The sequence below is a fragment of the Hippichthys cyanospilos genome, chromosome 4 (genome assembly GCF_059441005.1).
Source record: "Hippichthys cyanospilos isolate Australia breed blue-spotted pipefish chromosome 4, RoL_Hcya_1.0, whole genome shotgun sequence".
Classification (NCBI taxonomy): Eukaryota; Metazoa; Chordata; class Actinopteri; order Syngnathiformes; family Syngnathidae; genus Hippichthys; species Hippichthys cyanospilos.
The window spans coordinates 24,335,144-24,355,440 of NC_142372.1; the positions used below are offsets into that span (position 1 = coordinate 24,335,144).

General features: G+C 37.8%; 1 protein-coding gene across 5 annotated transcripts in view; it reads right to left on the reverse strand.

Moving 5' to 3' along the window:
- LOC148425118 (multiple epidermal growth factor-like domains protein 11) overlaps nt 1-20,297 on the reverse strand; it is a 127,804-nt gene that overhangs the window by 35,769 nt on the left and 71,738 nt on the right. For all 5 annotated transcript variants that reach the window (XM_088413850.1, XM_088413847.1, XM_088413846.1 and 2 more), the window contains exons 6-10: nt 12,111-12,357; nt 9,638-9,758; nt 9,207-9,343; nt 3,976-4,188; nt 2,395-2,569 (exon numbers count right to left, since the gene is read on the reverse strand). In XM_088413850.1, the coding sequence (XP_088269976.1) occupies nt 2,395-2,569; nt 3,976-4,188; nt 9,207-9,343; nt 9,638-9,758; nt 12,111-12,357 (893 nt within the window). The remainder of the gene's footprint in view (nt 1-2,394; nt 2,570-3,975; nt 4,189-9,206; nt 9,344-9,637; nt 9,759-12,110; nt 12,358-20,297) is intronic.

Here is a 20,297-nt window from a genome sequence, read left to right on the forward strand (position 1 = left end):
ACTCAGACTTTTCAAGTGATTTAAACAATTTGTGCATTAAGCAAGTGCTGGGCCCATTGTCAACAGGTAGCTTGCCTTGTACAATTTCCTGTCAATTAACCATCTAGTACTGCAGAAACATATTCATCATATGTGCTATGTATGTGTGTTACTATATATTACTGTGTATTGTAGGCGTAGGTGTTAATTTTCACTTCCCTGGCACGTTTATACTATGATTATTATCATTATAAAACACAGATGGGGCAATAATCCCAGGGCCTATACCCCCATCTATAGAAGTGGGAATTTTCAACAACTTTTCTAAGTATCCTACAATAAACCACAAAAATATGCCATTGGTTTTTGTTTTTGGAATGAAAAAAAAATCGGCACTGAAAGGGTTAAAAGCATAAATTTAGCACAACTTAATATAATTTAGTCATATCAATTAATATGGCCAATTTTCTCTGTTGCTTGAACATTACTGGACCGTAAGTATCTCCTGTTAATAAGGTCATAGTGTGATGAGAGAAGCACTGTCAGTGTACATTTAATTACATTGTGTGCAGACGATATTCAAATAAGAACATTTATCAATAGCAACCAAAGTCGACGTCATGATTGAAGTCAACCTGCCAAGTGGCCTGAGTAGGGTTCTCATTTCATGTATTAGATGTGCGGGATTAACAATTAAATTGCAGTAATCCTCATGTATATAGCACTGGTTGAAATGCTATGACATCTCTTGGTGCTTCACAAAGTAAAAAAACAACAACAACAAAAAAACATAAAACTTTTTTTTTTTTTAATTGCAATTACACTTCCAATGGCAATAACAAAGCCCTTTCCCTGGGGCCATCCGCGCACACCATGGCATCGCCTCGCAACTAGATTTTTTTAGTTGATGAACTTACAAATTTTGAGGCAATTGATCGCTATTGAGTGTAAAGTGAAATTAAGTATATTTGCGCCTAATCTTAACAAACAACGAGTTAGGCTATGTCATGTCCACAGCGGATTGTGTTTCTGTTTTGACTTTCGACGCAGTGTGACATCCTTGATGAGGGGGCGGAGTCACTGGCTGCGCACCTGACACTCATGTGTTATCTGCAGGCTTCTTAAGCGCGAACTGGGAGGCAGAACGACACTGCGTTACTCCTCATCATTGCCAGTCCCGTTCTTTCCTCCTTGCATTCTTCTTGTGCCAGTCTACCTGCCTTTCTGATTCCTACTCGTTAATTTTCTGTTACTTTTACACTGTCGTTGTTCTGCCATCTCCGCCCCCTCCCGCTTTCCTTAGGTTATGTTTTGTTTCTGACTATTTTTAATTTGCGCTTTTGGTTGAAATTTCATCCAACCCTTTTTGTGCATTTCTTGTAACGGCCATTATTGCGTCGCGCTTTTATTTGGAACTTTGCGTCTTTTGTTATACTTTTCCTACAATGTTTTGTATTTATTGTTTTGTATTTATTGTTAAACAACGTTTACCAACACTAGCAGGGAATTTTGACTACGTATCAAATCAGAACACAAATTTTGGAAGGCAAATTAAACTTTTTTATATAAATGAGTGCTGGTTCTGAAATAGATGACAGAAATGAGCACACAACAAAAAGTGGGCTCCCACCTTCACTTGCACCTTAATCTAAAAGCGGAATAACTAAACAGGAGCAAACCTCAGTGGGGTCCAGCACCCATTGGGAACTTGGTTGTTGTCCTGCTGAGTACGCAAAAAACAACTCCTATTAACCGCAGTACCATGTATAACATGTTTCCCATACAGAGGACCTCCAGGGACATGGCACGCACAAGATTCATTAGGATGGAATCTCTTGTTATCGTTTTACGAAGAAGAAAGAGAGAGACAATGTCATGGTTTGCTTACAGTGTTTCCAGCCTGAAGACATATCATACTGGAAATGGAAGACTTTGAACGAGTAGCTTGTATTTCTTTGAAAATGCTGTAAATGGTTGCGTGTGAAAATGGCGGACATGCGAACAAGTCTGCGGAAGGAAATCACAACAAAAACAAGACCTGCTGCCCATCCCTAATCACTGCTTTGGCAAACTCTGTTATAATGCATTATTTATTACGTATTACTGTCATTTCAAAGTAATTAGTTACATTATAATATTACTCTATTTTAAATGTAAGGCATTACATTAGGCCTTTAGAGATGTCCTACCTTTAAAACTATACAGTATCTGTGCCACAATCGCGAGCGAGCAATGAAAGATTTAGAGTCAGCAAGAATAGATTTTGAGCACAGAAAAATATATTGAGCGAGCAAGATAGATTTTTAACAATCAGTAGCAATAGAATAACAGCAGTAAGTGATATCATATAGGCAACTCGTTATGAATGCATTTCTTTTAAACTTTCAACATATTCAGCAAGAATTCTGCACTCACTATATATCCTGGAGCACACATGCACATTCCAGTGCTGCCGTCACAGTCAGCACCATTGGCGCAGGCACACACGTTTTTGCAGCCTTCACCATAGTAACCTGCATTACAGGTCTCGTTGCAGAAAAGTCCAGTCCATCCTGCTGCACATGTGCATTCTCCTGACAAAGGGTGACAGCTAGAAGCAAGAACATTAGAGGAGAGGAATAAATAACTAACTATAGACATTTAGCTGAGGAATAAAAGCCACATTAAGGTAATAATCAATTTGATCTTTTTCAGACAGTTTTGTCACATATTTCTTGTTATAACAAATTGGTAACCCTCAAATGTAAAGATTTAGGTTTAAGGCAGAGCCTGTTGTCATCAGGCATTTTCATATATATATATATATATATATATAGTCGCTGTCACAGTCAAAATGGCCCATGATAAAGACTGGATATCGTCTTGATTGCTTAAAATAACGTATTGTGCATTTTACTTTTTAATCCAAACTTGAATGGGTTAGCAATGGGTCCCAAGATTGTGAGTGATGTTAAAAGAGAAGAAGATCATTTTTATTGAAATGAAGCTGAAAATAACCAAGAAATACAAAGAAGGCTGTTAGCCTAGCCTAGGCTACCCTCACTAGGGAATATGGGCATAATAAGCTCGTCACTCACTCAAAGGTTTCTATATTTTTTAGTTATGCTCATATTCAATTGTATACATATACAGTATATTGTATATACGTAGTACTTACTATACTTATAGCACTTACATACTATTTTGATACCAATTCTAAATATGTATATTAAATTTTGATATTTTTACCTGGGTTTTACACGCATTAGCTATTTACCGTTAATATAAGTTTGGATTGACCGCCATACGGCGAATTCGCGTTATGATCCAACCGTGAAACAGATTAATCTCATAAACCACTGTATTATATAAGATGCAGGGCTCGAATCATGAGGAAAAAGTTGCAGTTTATAGTCTGAAAAATATAGTATTTGGAGGTTGGCCATTTTGTCTGGACCAGATCAGAACACACTATGTTGATCGTTATTTTTCACTGTAGGACTCCGATAATATCCCTGTCGAGAAGCTGATTGTCAGTAGGACATTTTAGGTCTGTAAACGATTAATTGATCGTCAAAAATAATATGAATTATCTGGGTTTCCTCTCTAAAAATATAAGTGGTAGAAGTTGTTTTATTATTAAAAGTCTATAAGTGAACTGTTGGGCTCTCCATTCCCCTCAGTACTGTCAGTGTCCTTGAACCAGTTACTCCTGATGCAGCATTACTGATGTAAAAAGTTCCACGGAGGCATTGTCACCCTGTTCATCAAATTCTTTTTTTCTTGTCATAATGTCTTTCCTATTATCTACAGAAACTGTTGAATTTAAGCTGACTCGCTATTCATCATAGAATATAAGATTTAATCACTACATTCTTGGCTACGTTCACAATTCAGATTTTTTTTTTTTAAACAATCCTGGAGCAAATGCCCATAAATTTAAATAATCTACTGCATTTAAAAGGCTTCGTAAACACATGTGCAGCATATATTAGGATGCTGGAACTTTTTAATAACCTGAGAGTGTTGGCAGTTTTGCAGGGACAATCCTTGTCACATAGGAGTCCATATATTCCAGCTGGACAGAAGCGGTCCTGGCAGCTTGGACCCTGGAACCCCTCATTGCAAAGACAGGCTCCGTTGATGTGGTAGCATTTAGCTCCATTCTGGCAGTCACATTTGTGGGCGCACTGTGGCCCGTAAGAGCTGATTGGACATTCATCCTGACACCTATAGTCAGATAACATAAGGGACTGTTTCAAAAAGCATTCATGTAAAATTGTTTTTTTAAACAGACAAAAATAATACTTTCATGACAGAAATGTTGTAAGCCCCAAACCATCAGCGTACAGTACGGTCAAATACCGTAATTACATTTGATGGCACATGAATTGTGTATTAAACCGTTCAGAGTCCATCAAATAAATCTAATTTGTGGTGCGCTGGTGCAGTGGTCCCCTACCACCGGTCCGTGGCCCGGTACCGGTCTGTGGATCAACTGGTACTGAGCCGCGTGGGCCGCACCTGAATGAATGTTTATTCATTCATTCATTTACTGCAAATTAACTGTTAATTCATTTGTGCTTTGTTTGACTTGATCTTTGTTTTGCCGCTGCCTATGGCCACTGTTGATATTACATTTTGTAGTGAGAAGGATGATTTGGTTTTGAGTGCAGTCAGTGGGTGACACACACGTTTTGTTGTCTCTGGGAAATCTGGCCCACGACTGTCTCTAAGTACTTACGGACATACATCAAAATGATGATGATGATAATATTAGCTCTCCCCATTTGGTTCAAAGAAATGTGATGACAATTTAATTCCATATGGAGGATAAAGGTCTGATCCAAATGTATTCAGTCCCTTTTCTTTCACTTAAAGTACCATGAAGTGTCATCAAATAGGCCAAAGAACACACAGTATGCTGATACTCACAGCAGCACTGAAGGTCAGATCTCACAAAGAGTATGAATGACGAATAAGCCTGAGTAAACTCTTGCAAGGGCATGAAATGGATCAAAAAAGACAAATCTACTGTATTTTACACCGCACTCAAAATATTATATACAATGTGTGTATTTGACAGACGTGGGCACTTCATCAGCACTGACGGGTGGCCTGTCAGTCCATCGCCGGACGCCCGTTTTGCCAACAGACAGACAAATGACGGGAATGCCGAAATGTTAAAAATGTTGGAATTTCAATTTTCATTCGTCATTGTAATCAACAAGAGCTATTACGTCAGATGTCTGTCAGCCCGCCATGCCCTCCATTTTTGCATCCTGAAATATAATTCAACTGACTTGGATGTATTTTGATGGTATATTGCTGCATCTTTGTAGTACAAACTGCAATCAGCCTGAAATCAATGTGACAATAGTCACTTTACAGTAGCACCAAACGAAGGAGAAAAATGTTCAGTTGAGTGGATAAACTGCCTTGGTTCTATTCATTACGTGCTATGCATTACTATTCATCACACAGCTAAAACACAGCTGACTTTACCGGAGATTTAATTGTAGTTGCTCCCTTTCTTAGTCCTGGTTTCAGGTTTCTTGCTGATAAGAGCATTTTGGGATGCGTTTCAAGTAACCAACGAATGCAGACCAAATTTGCATTCTTTTTCTGATTGGCTCTTGGCAAGGAAATACCAGATGGAAGTTTTCAAATTCCCTAATTAATGTTTTTTTTTAGTAAATTCAACCTCAGCAATACTTTGTTTCACTTGTAGTGTATGTGACAGATAAAATGTAAACAAATTGAGACAAAGGTTAATGAAATCATCTTCTATTGTTGTAAGTCAGGTAGTTATAAATGAGAACTGACATCTACCATTTGACAGTCATGTAAAGCATTATAATGCCATCCAGTGGACATGATTGCTAATTGCACTCTCGTCTTCTGTATTAAACATGATGGTGTATTACAGCCTCGGGTTTAAACCCTTAGCTGGCTTTGTTTTCGTGCTTCACATATATTACTGTGTTGTGATTCAACTGCAGTGTAACTGTAGAACCATAGAAAAAGTATTGACTTTAAGTGTAAGTACAAAAACAGAAATTGCCAGACAGAATTGACCAGCACCTGATGAACGACGAACCAGAAGAAGAAAAAAAAATGTCGCCCTCAAGTGGTGGCGGAAGGTTGGACAAAAATACACGGACGGACCGACAATTACACTATCTTACGGTTTGAGAAATGACGGACCAACGATGACAGAAAGGGAAAAGAATGTGGGACCGGCAAAAAAATATAAGTTGCCTACTTCTGGTATTTGACACATTCTGTTTAAGATAAAGAAAACATGTACATTTGAATGATAACAGGTTGTTGATAAGGTTTCCCATCAGCAGTGAGAATATGTTGAATGTGGAAACAAGTCTGTTTGTACCGAAAGGTCTTTAGCAATTCTTAGGCTCCATTCCTTTCAGAGAAAGAACCTGATTCCTCTGCATTTATCTTAAAGATTCAATGAAAAGTGTGTTGCCTCCTAATAACACATTGTTTACGTTAATTGAAAGCCAAGTGAGGCTGACATCATCACGTACTGCACAAGTCTGCGATTTGAAGCCACTGAGAAGTAGACAAATCACTCAATTAAATTGTCCCAGTGAGGATATCTGTTGGGTATTATGTTCAAATCACGTTTACTTACTTGTGAGTCTAGGCTAATTCTATTACAACGCGGATAGGGTGGACGAGAACTCACTCATGGAATTATTCTGTGTGGGTTAATTTACCTGTCCTGTCCTGAAATAAATGGACGTAATTTGATCCTATTGAGAGTACCATTCGAAAGAGAGTGACAAAAAAAATAGATGTTGAAGAACACAGAGGGTGTTTGTCTTATTCACTTATTCTATCGGAGATAATGGCAGTGGCAAACGGTGAGGGCCAGCAAGGCCTTCTCTGCGGGCCTAAACTTACTCAGACAAACACATTTACTGTGTATTCATAAATAATTATGAAAAGGCAACCATAAAAGGTACCCGTAGCTCACAGCTTCTGCGAAATCTGTAAATTATATTGCAGGGAATGCTTGTTGTTTGGAGTTAATTGTTTTGGTTTTTTAGAGTTTTTGTGAACTTGAATTGCTTCATGAAAGCAGCAAAGAGACACCAAATGTGGGCTGGGCACTAAACTCTTTCAATACGATGGACAGGTTCACTTAAAGTACCGTATTTTCCGCACTATAAGACCTAAAAGCCTTATTTTTTTTAAAAAGCTGATGGTGCGCCTTATCTGCGCCTTATATATGGATCAATATTGAGATTGGGATTCGTAGATGGGGAATGAACTGATAAAGTAAGCTTTACCTGTTTTTTTTTGTTTGTTTACAGTTGAACAAGGTTGGTTGTATTGACATTGAGTTATTATGGTATTGAGAGTTTAGCGTTATTATTATAGTTATTAAATATGTCATTAATTGAGGATGCGCCTTATAATCCGGTGCGCCTTGTAGTGCGGAAAATACAGTATGTATGGTGCCGGAGATGAAAATTCTCATCAACTATGCTTTTTTTTTTTTTTTTTTTAATGAATAGATGTATGATGCTCATGGCCAGTGCTCCTCTTAAAATTAAGCCATGTCACGTCTCCTGCTTAATTGTTCGTATGATTTGCTTCCCTTAAGGCGGAGTTCTCTCTCCATCCACGAGGGGCAGAATCAACGGCCACACACCTGATTCCCATCTATCATCAGGGGCCTTCTTAACACATTCAATGCCAAGGGTGTATTTTCACATTTTTTTTTTTTTTACGAGTCCAGACATTCGATCCCAGATACATAAAGCAGCTTCCACAAACGTAATATTATTCCAAATACTGGTTTTCGATTAGAACATACTGTCGAGAAATTTCTCTGGTGTTACATCCTCTTTAAGTATCTGGGATTGAATGTCTGTACTCTTAAAAAAACATGAACATACGTCTCTGGCATTGAATGAGTTAAGTGCGGCCAGAGCAGGAGAACAACGGCAGGTGACTTTTTACCTCCGCTTCTCCTTGTTGGTGCATATTCTTTTGTTCTATACGATTAGCGTGTCACTTTCAGTTGTACTTAGTCTATTTGTGTTTTTGTGCGATTTTTTTTTCTCCATGTTTGATGTGCGGTCCACAGGTCTAGACACAATTCCTTTGACTTCATGCTCGGCTGGTCAAATGAAATTACAAGTACACTCCAATTATGCTGGAAGGAACCCGCAAGGAAAATAGTGGAAACAAGAAGCACTTGTGTTTAAATTTTTCTCAAGGAAGATCAGAGGAAACATAATGTTCTTGTGCTCAGTTTTAAGCACTGTGATAAAGGCTGTGAATAATTATTCACTTGTGATCTCCTTTTTGTTTAATTTTCAAAACATTTGTAAAAAACAATCAGGTTGGCATTTTTGGAGGGTTATTTGTAAATTTAAGAGAGAAAAAATGAATTCATTCCATTTTAGAATGAGGCTGTAACATAATGTGGAAAAAGTGAAGCGTAGGGACTCGTGAGTAGTTTCTGGACACACTGTGTAATATTGCATCAATCTGGAGACAGCGCGCAAATAGAGAATGTGAGCACTTGAAATACTAACAACGTGACTGTCTACTTTGAGGCCATTTTATGGCATTGTCTGAATATTCATTACAGTATAAATGGATTAAACACTCAAATAATCAATATAAATATGAATTCATGTAAATGAATAAAGTAAATTGAATAAATACAATACGTTAAGATTGTTACTAATCAGCTAGAAAAAAATGTACCATCTGATTAATATTCTCCCCTAGTATATGTAAAATCCGCAATTTAATGTGTCAATATAAATAATTCATTTAGTAACTGCTTATTGAAGGGTCAGCAAATTTAAAGGGGCCCAAAAAAAAGAAAAGAAGTTAAAAGCCAAATAAACTAACATATAACAGGACAAACACAGTCTTGTAAAAAACTGCTTTCAAGTTTTGCATCGTTATCCAGTAAACACTACAGTTCATACAGTGGAAAAAGTGTAATGTGCTGGATATTTTTGAACTAAATAAATGTTTTTAAATGGCAACAATAGAGGAACATTGCTCGGCTAACAATAAAAACAATGTAAGGCATAAAAAGTAATCATGATGTCAGACTTCCCTGAAAATAATTTTGATGGTGTTCTGAATATAGTCATTGGCCTTTATTTCTACTTGGATTACAGTTATTCCTTAAATTCCAAATAACTGTTTTAGAATCAATTCACATAATCACTTCATCCGCTATATTCCTGTACCTTTCTCCAATGTACCCAGCAGTGCATTGACACTGGCCACTGATATGGTCACACAGGCCTCCATTACGACATGTGCACTCCTGGGAGCAATTGATGCCGAAGGAGCCAAACTGACACGGCTGTGCGCACACAGGACCCTGGGAAAAGAGGACGGCAAGACCGTGCCTTGATTAATTCCACATCTTTGTCGAAAACAGTCCTTATCAAATTGCAAGGCAATGGGTGGGGGTGGGGGGTGGGAATAACCCCAAGAAACATGCTTACAAGTTAATGTTTGTTTAAAGTAACCATAGATCTTATTTACAGTCTCTGTGGAAAGTAGTGGTGGTGGTGTGGGGGGGCAAAATGTTTTCTCTTTCCTGGAGGAGCTTTTAAATAAAAAACAATTAAGAAGCACTGGTCTAAAATAAAGCATGCAAAATTCATCATACCACCCAACCAGCAGGACAGGAACACGCCCCAGTCACATGATGGCACGTTCCACCATTCTGACAGGGACAGCGCTGTTCACACAGGGGGCCATGCTTTCCTGGCGGACAAGGGTCCTCACAACTGGATTAAAAAAAACGGACATGCTAAGTGTACAATCAAGTAAATTGCATATAAACTAGAGCGCTATATGTCAAACACATACAGCTGGTAGGGTATTTGACTTCGGCTTTGCAAAGTGTATAGATTACTTTAATTCTCCAAAAAAGCATCAAGCAAGCAAAACTAGAAGTAAAATTACACATAGTGGGCGTTTAAGATAGACCATTATTCAAAGTATATACAACTATGTTAACTGAGTCAAAGACTGTGAGTTCACTTCACTGTGGTACTAACACGCCACAATTAAAAGAAGTGAAAGGGTCTGTTTTAGACTGGATTAATTTAAAACTGACCATGATCACACCCACAACAGACAGGAGTCTGTTGTTTTAGATGCACCGGTGTGCGCTGGCCCAAGAAATGACCAAGACTGGGTCTAATCTTCTGTTTCAGCATGCATCGTGTCAGATTTACGCAAGTAATTTGGGAGTAGGGGGCCAGTTTCCCTGAAGAGCTTTATGCCTTGGACTTTGACCCAGAAAAAGGTCCACAACACATAAAAATCAAATAAGGGAGCAATGTGAAAAAAAAAAATGGAATAGGGTCTGAATACTTCTAAATGTACAGGTTTATGCATGGGAATAAAGCAAAATGCACTTAAAGTGTACCTGTGGTGCCCAGTAGTAAGCGCAGTACATGGTTTACCAATAATAACGGCACACAAGCATGTTTTTTGATTTGCTTGTTGTAGTAAAGCAAATTTAAAAGAGCTTGAGATGCCATATTTGCCAAGACAACATGCGCACAGCCATGCATGCCTGAAAGGGGTGGAGACATGACACAGCCCCATTGACTGATAATCCTTCTTTCCCCAAAGTGATCCCTCGCTACTTCGCACCTCCATTATTGCACCATCAGTGCATGTGTTTTTTTTAAATTAAAAATAGAGCTTTTTCTTTTAATTTAAAAAACAAAAAAAAACAAAAAAACTGAATTGCGGAGAGACATGCTGTGAGGGTTTACTGCATGCCAGACAGACGAGTTAAATATAAATGTTAAATATAAATGCACATAGTTACTTAAATCTTAAATTATTAAACCTTATGCAGTAACTGCACTTCTATCCCTTCCCTTCCCATCCCTTTGGCTGTAGTTTCACAGAGAGCCGCGGTTATATTAACGGTGCCTGGAAGTCTAATTAGAGTGAAGCCTGAAGCTGACCAAACATGATAACAATCAGTTTACACTTGAATTTCCAATTTGTTACAAAAGAAATCTGGGTAAGAGATTTACAACGCTCTGGTGCAGTGCTGCTCTCTCCTGGTCTCCCTTCCTGTCAACCTAACAATCGTTTGTGAGTGTTATGAGGGAGACGGGCACCAATGAGGGCAGGAGCTGTAATCCATTCTCGCTCGATTGTTGTATTGCAGATGGTCGCACTGGGAGCCAATCACGTGTCTTGTAGAAGAACCCATCTCCCTCATGAAACTTACAACTCATGTTAGGTAGATGTGAAGGAGACCAAGAGAGGAGTGCCTGTCTCTCTCATGACACTCAAACACGCTTGTTAGGTAGACACAAAGGGGGACCAGGAGAGAGCAGCGCTGCACCAGAGCGTTATAAAGGTCTTATCTAGATTTCTCTAGTAATAAATTGTACAGTTACTGTATGAGGTTTATCAATATTGTGGGTGGGCAGGCAGGGGTCCCCTTTAACTCCAAAGAACATGGGATGACTGCAATCGTGCAAGATTTTTTTTGGTGAGATTGTGACAAATCTATGTAAATCTTGATATTTTCTAGTCAGTATAGATGAATTCAAGGACCTTTTGTCAGTACTGACTTGTGAAAAGTGTTAAGGTTTATTCAGATTTGTTTCAACCTCCCCAAAACATTGATGCCGATTTAATGAAAGATGAAAGAAAAGAAAGGCGGCTGCCAAATGAGGAAGTGTTCATGTCGAAAACTGCACATACTGTAAATAATTATCTAGAGCAGTTATAAGCATGTTTTAAAGGGACAGTGTGTATGATTTTGAGTGTTTTTCATTACAGACAGCACAACGTGCTGCAGGTGCTGCATTTACCAGTGTCCGAAGCTATAACAAACATGGCCGCCTCCAGAGAATTGCCACGCCCCCCATGTAATATCATTTAATGATAACTAGGCCTACACATTTATTTAAAACATACTGTTGGTCATTAAGAACACATTCATTCATTCACACACTGTCCCTTTAATACTGTCATTCTCGAATAGTGGTGAAACAAAAAATATGTTTGGATGCAGCTTTTATTGAAAAAACATATATATTTTCCTTCTGAGCACCACTGGTACACTTTAAGGACAGGAGCAACAATGAGGAGCTACCTACAAGGCCCCAGTGTATCCAGCTGCACAGAGGCACTCGCCACTTTCATGGTGGCATGTTGCACCATTTAGGCATTGGCACTCAAGCAGACAGTCCTTGCCATAGAAGTTGGGCTCACAAGGCTCCTCGCAGCGCCAGCCCTGGTAGCCATCTGTGCAGACGCAGGCTCCGGTGATTGGGTTACATTTGGCCCCGTTCCGACACTGACAGCGATTGGTGCAGTGGGGACCCCAGAAGTCGCTTTCGCAGGCTAGACAAACAGAAAGGTGTGGGAGTCAACATGTGATTTAATCAGTGGCGGTTCGTGCATTTCACTCTTAGGCCTTCAGTGATTGGACCCCTCATGAGCATACATACGCATTATTAGGCTACGCAGGCTATTTTTTACAGCATTTAAAACATCAGTAAACCCGCATCAGCAATTAAAACTTATCATTCTACATGGCAAAATTTAGAATAAGTCATAATAATTTCAAATTATTTGTCCACAAAGTTTTATGAAGTCCACGAAGAGCAGGCAAGCTTTAACAAGATTGAACACTAAATTACAAATGGCATTTTAATTTAAGTGACACGTCTGGGCATGGTGAGTTGGGAACCCAAGGAACCCAAAAAATGCAGGAAAACTGAGAAAAAAATGACGTTTTAACAAGGAAATGAGGCAAGACCGAACCAAGAGCAATACTTTGGTCACCAGACAGGTGGACCAAATCAAACGAGAGCACAGGCAGTAAAGGCAGACGCGAGTGGAATAGAAACATGACCAAAGCCCCACAAACAACCAAACCCAACCAAACATGACAATTGAATATGAATGACATGAACAGACAAAAACCTATTTACTAACCCAAAACTGTCCCCAAGTTATTTCAGTACCAAAAAAAACAAAAAAAAACCCTCTGCGGGTCTGGCTTTGATGTCCACTAACGCTAGCTGGTTGAGCAACATGTTTTTTTTCTTTTATTTAACTACTTCCACTGTTTAAACATGGTGGATCAATATAGCACCGACTTGCTGCAGTCAGCGTCCAATTACATCACGCTCAACGTGAGGCCTCTAGATGGCGATCTTATGACTCGATTGGCTATTGCAGCAGTCTATTAAAATTATGGGTCCATACACAATATGTCATTGCACACTGCACAAAAGCTTTCAAGCATTTAAGCGAATGCCCGAGCGCCTCCGGGCTCAGGCAGATTAGGTCTGCCTGGCGAGACATTATAGCTGAATTCTAATTGGCTGAAAACTCTACACTAAAACTGCAGCAATCATAGGAGTGTAACCGTATGGATATGTCACGAAAAGAACAGAATATGGAAAATTATTTTATATAAATAAAAAATATATTTTTTGTAAAATTAAATTTAAATAAAATTGACTTTTATTATAGTTTTTAAAATTATTATAGTTGTGATGACATTTTGTACAAGCAGAGAAGGCCATACTGGCCCTGACGGTCCACAACTGGATTTAATACAGAACAGATAGCCCCCGAGGATCATATGAGTAGCTCGCAGGCAGTCTTCTCCAAATAGCTCACATTACGATATTGTGATCTTAAATGAATTTCACAAACAATTATACATATTATATTACATTTGCATGAAACATCAGAGATGGGCAACTTACAATTTTTTACTGGTCCGATATTCATCATTCGTCAGGGCCCCACACCTTTCCCGTCATCACCACCTTTTCGTCTTTTTTTTTTTTAAGTCAGACGAAATTGTAATTGTCAGTCCACCAGTGTATTTTTGCTCAAGCTTCCGCCACCGCTAGACGGCGAAATTTGACAAAAAAAAATGTCTGGTCTGTCACTCGTCAGGTCTACTCTGTTTTTGTATTTACATTTACCAAGACATGATGCTTGTCACTTCTCATTTTAACTGCCTGTCCTACAACTACAGAAAACGGTTTTATTGTCCAAATTTCATCTGAGGTTGAATTTTCTTTATAAAAAAACAAACAAACGAAAAAGTCTTTAAAAAGGGAATTAAAAAACTGCTATCATGCATTTTCTGGCCAAGAGCAAATCAGACAAAAAAAATGAAAATTGGGTGCAGCCTATTGGTTGTTTGAAAGAGTGACCGCCTGCAGTAGAAATGCACCCCAGAATGCTCTTATCAGACAGCCACTAATTCTGTAAAACGTATTTAAAAAGCAAAATAACAATTAAAAAAACGACTACAATGACGGAAGAAAATTGCACTTCCAATATTTATAATTCACCATTTTTTCAAGCATTTCTGTCATTCATCGGTTTGTCTGCAAAATGGGTGTTCTACGGTGATGGACTGATGGACAGAGCTGACGAAGTGCCCCCCTCTGTTAAATATTATAGAGTGGTACTTTTACTTATGAAATTGATTCGTTCTGGAAGTAATTTCCTAACGTGAATCTTTTATTAGTAGAGCCGCTACTTACATGTGAATAGCCTAATCCGTTCTAAATCCACCAAATTGCCAAACCCTTTAACTGAATATTATTTATTTATAAAAATACATAAAAAATGGTAACAAATACATTTTAAAATACATTAGTGTATAATAATTAAAATTTAGCATGTAAGGAATCATAAAAAACGCTCCTAAACCCTTTAAATGACCATAATCAAACTAATTGTAGCAAATGACTATAAGAGTGCAGTTCATTTGTTTCCTTTGAGATGGTGCTGGTGTGTTTGTTGTTGGTGAGTGCAGAGGGAGAGAGCGAGAGAGAGAGAGAGCGAGAGAGAGAGAGAGAGAGAGAGAGAGAGAGAGAGAGAGAGAGAGAGAGAGAGAGAGAGACCTGTTTAGGATGTTTAATTCGTACGTTTATATGTGACATTTCCAGTGAACCAGGAAGCATTTGCATGTCTACAGGAGTAATCATTTTTACTTTTTGGATGTTTTTGAGCATGTTAGTTTACTTACGTTTAGTTTGGGGTCATGGGAAGTGCTTTCTGTGTGATGTCATTGACAAAGCGCTAAGGATGTACCAACAATGCTAACGTCAACACCTTAAAGTGGTATGTTACAATGTGTTTTTATGTGAATCTGTACAATGTTAGCCGTAACTAATGTGAATTTTATGTTTGTTAGTTCTACGGTGTAAATTGTTGGTGGGAAGTGTTGAAGAAACGAGTAAAGAAGAAAAGTAGAAAACCTCAGAAAACATCAACGCAAAAAACGATTATCTTGTTTGTGGGCAAGAGCATATTAATAAATTACAAAAATGCATCACAAACTCTGACAAATACGGTAGACATCACGGGTTGTGATAGCGTATTACTTTACCATCATGCTGGCACGAGCGCTGGAGTCTTGTGTCTCATATTACATGACAAAAATGTTGCCGTTTGTATCTCGAATTTTCTTTTGTTACTAGAGACAATATTTGATCTGATTTTTTCTCAACAAAAGGCGTTCGTAAGTAGAGTTGCATATTTACTACACGTGGTCCTTAACTGTTGTCAGACATCTTTGACATGATTGATGACTACACATAAGGTGGTAGCCATTCAGAATGCAGTATAAGCAAGTATCAGCCCGCAATCCACTTATATAGCCTGTGCTGTTCTTCTCTGCCCGAATGTCTTCCTATGTTAAGGTCTCAAGATTACTTTCTCTGTTTGTGTTTTTTTTTTTTTTTGATGTTTTTATTGAACATTTAAACACAATACAAAAGGAAAAAATGAAATTAAAGAAGAACAAAAATTGCAACAGCACTCGATAAAGCAATTCAGGAGTTTACGTTCAAATGGAGTAGGAAGAAGTTCAAGAACTTGTTGGGTCCTACCCCTTGTCTACTAAATTGTTACATGATATTTAAATACTAGGTAAATTATGAATAGTTATAATGCAATATGTCATAAATAAAACAAAAAAGAATACACATCTTAATTCACAATTTTCTATAGGATATCAAGTTATATACATGATAAAGATTTAAAAACATTGTTTTTTTTTTAAACCTTTCTTTGAAAACAATATATGATTCACATTTTTTAATTCTATTCCATAATTATTCCATAACTTAACACCTTTTACAGACATACTTTTGTTTTTTGTTGGTTATTATCATGGATTTTTTTTAATCACTCCCGCCTCTCAGGTTATATCATCCCTCGCTTTATTCAATCAAATGTCTTAATACTGTGGCAGTTGATTGTTATATGCTTTATACATTATTTGTGCTGTTTTGAATTCCACCAAGACAAAACATTTGAGCATGTTTAATTGAATGAATAATGAACTAGTTGGTTCTGTATATTTGGAATGGTTGACAATTTGTACAGCTTTTTTGTTTATTGAGGGAGGACAGACAGTGTTTGTTTTATACATATTAGCCCATATCTCTACACAGTGGGTAAGGTACAGTATGCAATAATAAAGAACTATATAAAGTAAAACTCCTCGACAACAAAACCTGCATGTGCGAAAAAAAACCCCAAACAAAACCCAGTCTGAAAAAAAAAACGTGGTTGCCGAAATAATGTCATTTTAACATGTGCAGCCACTTCAAGCCAACACTTGAAGACAGGATAAAAGTCATAAAAGATGAGAGATGGATGAAGTAAAGTGAAAGACATACAAGAAATTGATTGTAGATTGAGCAACATGTTTTTTATGTTCACGTACGAGACATAGATTTGCTATGGTGAAAAGTCCCCTGTTGTGAAAACTTTCTGGCTGCAAATTTGATTTTGTTGTAGAGTTCTACTTCTAATACATATATTTATATATATATATATATATATATATATATATATATATATATATATATATATATATAATGTGTGTGTGTGTGTGTGTGTGTGTATATATATATATATATATATATATATATATATATGTATATATATATATATATATATATATATATATATATATATATATATATATATATATATATATATATTGATTACTTATTTAATAAATACTTGGTTTTGTAAAGCATACTCAGTTTTATATGTTTGTTTTATCATGCTCAATATGGGGTTTCCAACTTAGTTTTGAATCTATTCCAACCCAGAGAAATTTGATTTAGTTCACTCTTTCTATTGCAATTGAATCGACTGTGATTTTGACTTGGTGTTTAACTTTTCTGGTGTGAAAGATGATGAACTTTGTTTTGTTTAAGTTCAGTTGTTTACGTTCACGTCACGTTTCCGAGAAACTGATTGTTCCACACTTGCCTGCCTCTGCAAGCTATTGGGTCCAATTTCTATTTGTGTTACATACAGAATTTGTGAGTTCTTTTTGGGAGTCCTCAGAATATAAACCTGCAAATTACTGTCTTTTGGAATCAAAAGAAACCATTTGCAAAATTTTGATTTTACTTTGGAAGAAAATTATCAGCATTTTTGTCATTATGTGCATGTGTGTGTGCGTGTGTGTGAGTGTGGGGGGGGGGGTACAGTATAACCTCCGCGCTACCCAATGAACCTCCTGCCACCCCCTCGCCACCCTAGGTAAAACTGTCTAGAAATGCCAGTGATGAACAGCCCCATGTAAATGATTAAAAAACATAATGAATGCCTGGGTTAGTGCTTCAATAAAAAGAATGTTTGGTCTAAAGACATTGCACCCTTTTGTGTTCACAACTCCATGGTCTCACAAGATAAACATGTACTACTGGCCTGAAAGCTGGCCTCTAAACTGCAAAGGACAATTCAGCCACACTCTTGCCTGGTATATAAAGCTGAGAGGACCTTGAAAGCTTTCATGTATGTTCATCACACAACTAATTCTCCCATTCCTGGAAACAGTCAGCGTACTGAATCCACTGGAACAAATTTGTGTGGCAAGCAGCAGACAAACAAAAATTCATGTGTCTCTGTCACAGCCTTCAAGTCCAACCTTTGCACTGCTAAAGAGAAAAACAGACCTTTAACAACGGTTTTTGGGGGACTTTAAGTAGTCAAAATCGCATTTAGGAGTGCATTGAGTACTCTTTGAATCTTATATCTTTAAGCGAGTGAGGTAACTGCAAATACCAATTGGATTATTTTATAAGATGCGCCTGCAAGCAAGCATTTGTCTGTATGTAAATTAAAAAATAAAAATTGCTGCATCCCTCACACAAGACACAACTTCACATTTTTACATGAATCTCTCCTTTGGATTCGCAAATGTCTCCTTTGGATTTGATCCTTTGCATTCCTGGATCTGAGGCTTTGGGTTTGAGTTGAATATGCAAATTGAGATGACGTCACGCCAAGCTGCGAGGCAAAGTCAGTCAATCTACAAGTCATTTGTGTCCCAAGCATGCGTAAAGCAGAAAAAATGGTCGAATTGATTGTGAAGAATTGAACGCCAAACAGAAGCTTTCAATAGCTCATCAGCCTTCAATCTTAAGGATAATGTATGCCCATTTTAAGTGACGCTCAAATGTTCAATAAACAGAAGGCAGCCATGTTCATACTAGTCATCATTCCACTGAGGGCAAAAACTTGCCGTGTTAGATGGGGAACTTGCGCAGTTGTTTATGTTGGATACAGAAGATGAGGATTTTGATGGATTTGTTGATATGGACTGATAAAAAATAATTTGAGGACATTGTGGGACTTTAGTAATGTACAACTGAACTCAGTTTTGCTTTTGCTGCCTTTTAAAAAACATACGCGAGCGTGCTTGCATGCTACCATGTTTTATGCTATCGCCTAATTGTACGGTGTGTCTTGTGTGTGTGATGAGTACTGCAATAGCACCCGCAACTGAGACTGTGCCTTTAATCCTTTATTGGGCAGAGCGACCGCTTTTGGCCGGTAGTCTACACCAGTGGTCCCCGACCACCGGTTTGCTGCCCGGTACCGATCCGTGGATCAACTGGTACCGCATCTGAACAAATATTTTGGAACTTATTCATGGCTACATTCATTTGTGCTTCGTTTGGCTTGATATTTGTTTTTGGGTGCCGCCTCTGGCCCCTGTTGATATTACATTTTGTAGTGAGGACGATGGTTTGATTTTGAAAGCAGTTGTTCTGTCTCTCTGTGAAATCTGGCCCACGGCTGTCTGTAAGTTGTACTATCTTTGTAAGAATGTTGATGTATGATAATATGGACAAAATTAGTTTGTTGATCCAACAACTCGTGACTGTGGATAACATGCTAGCTAACATTAGGTATTTTATTTTATTTTTATTTTTTTTATTTTATTAGTTTTTGACTGAACTGTCTGAGGGAAATTGACCCGCTTTGTTACAAGGAGGCGTAATATTTATTTTCTAATCTTCAGTATAGCTGGAAAGTAACAAATATACTTGTCTTCTGAGAACCCGTGGTTCAGACTATTTGCCAAAAGCGTCCGCCATCCCCAGTAAAGGTTTAAATACGGTGTGTCGTTTGGCTGCGAAAATATAGTTTCCAAATGTTTAATGATTGTACACAGTATTACATAATCTATGCTTACATAGATGGGGTAGAGTTAACTTTTTGATACACAACGTAGGAAAAAAAAAAAACACTTGAAAAAAACCATTTGAGTGCCAAAACAAAACTCTAATTGATCTACCGTGATACAAATCAAAGATGAACAGCACTGTACGTATGTTTGGATAGACCTCAGAGCAGACTAAGAAAAGAAGCAGTATCACTCTCGCTTCATCCTACTCTCTGATTCCTTCCATTTTTTTTCCACATCTGTTCCTCCTGTCCTCTTTTTTTCCATCATGTTCTGTCTCACTTGCAGAGAGGGGAATTCTCTTTATTACTTCTAACTCTTGAGCCGGCATCATCAAATCCTTTATCCTCTCAAAGCCTCAATTATTCAGCAGCAAAGAGTCCAAATCAAATGACTAATGACTTTGATCAAGAGTAACTTGCTGGCACTAAGCAGAACTTTTTTTTTTTCAGTAAATTAAGAACAGAATAATACTCTCTGACAAGGACTTACACAGTAAGGAATAGTTTTTTAGTCTGTCAGTAGTGGAGTCACTGTGCCATAAATACTTTGTAGCAGTGGCGGCCTCTGGCATGTGCAAATATAAGCGGCCAAGTAGAGTGGAAGTAAATGACTTTTTTTTTTTTTTTACTGGCTACAAGCATAACCTGTTAATCACATTTGTTTTGCTTTTCGTAATTGTCACTCGTCACAATTTTCAGCGCTGATCATTTGAAGAAACTCTTCTTGTAACCAGAGGCGGGCCCTTCAGTGTCAGTCACTGACGGACTGTGCGACGGGCAACGCACGCCTGTTTTGCCAACGG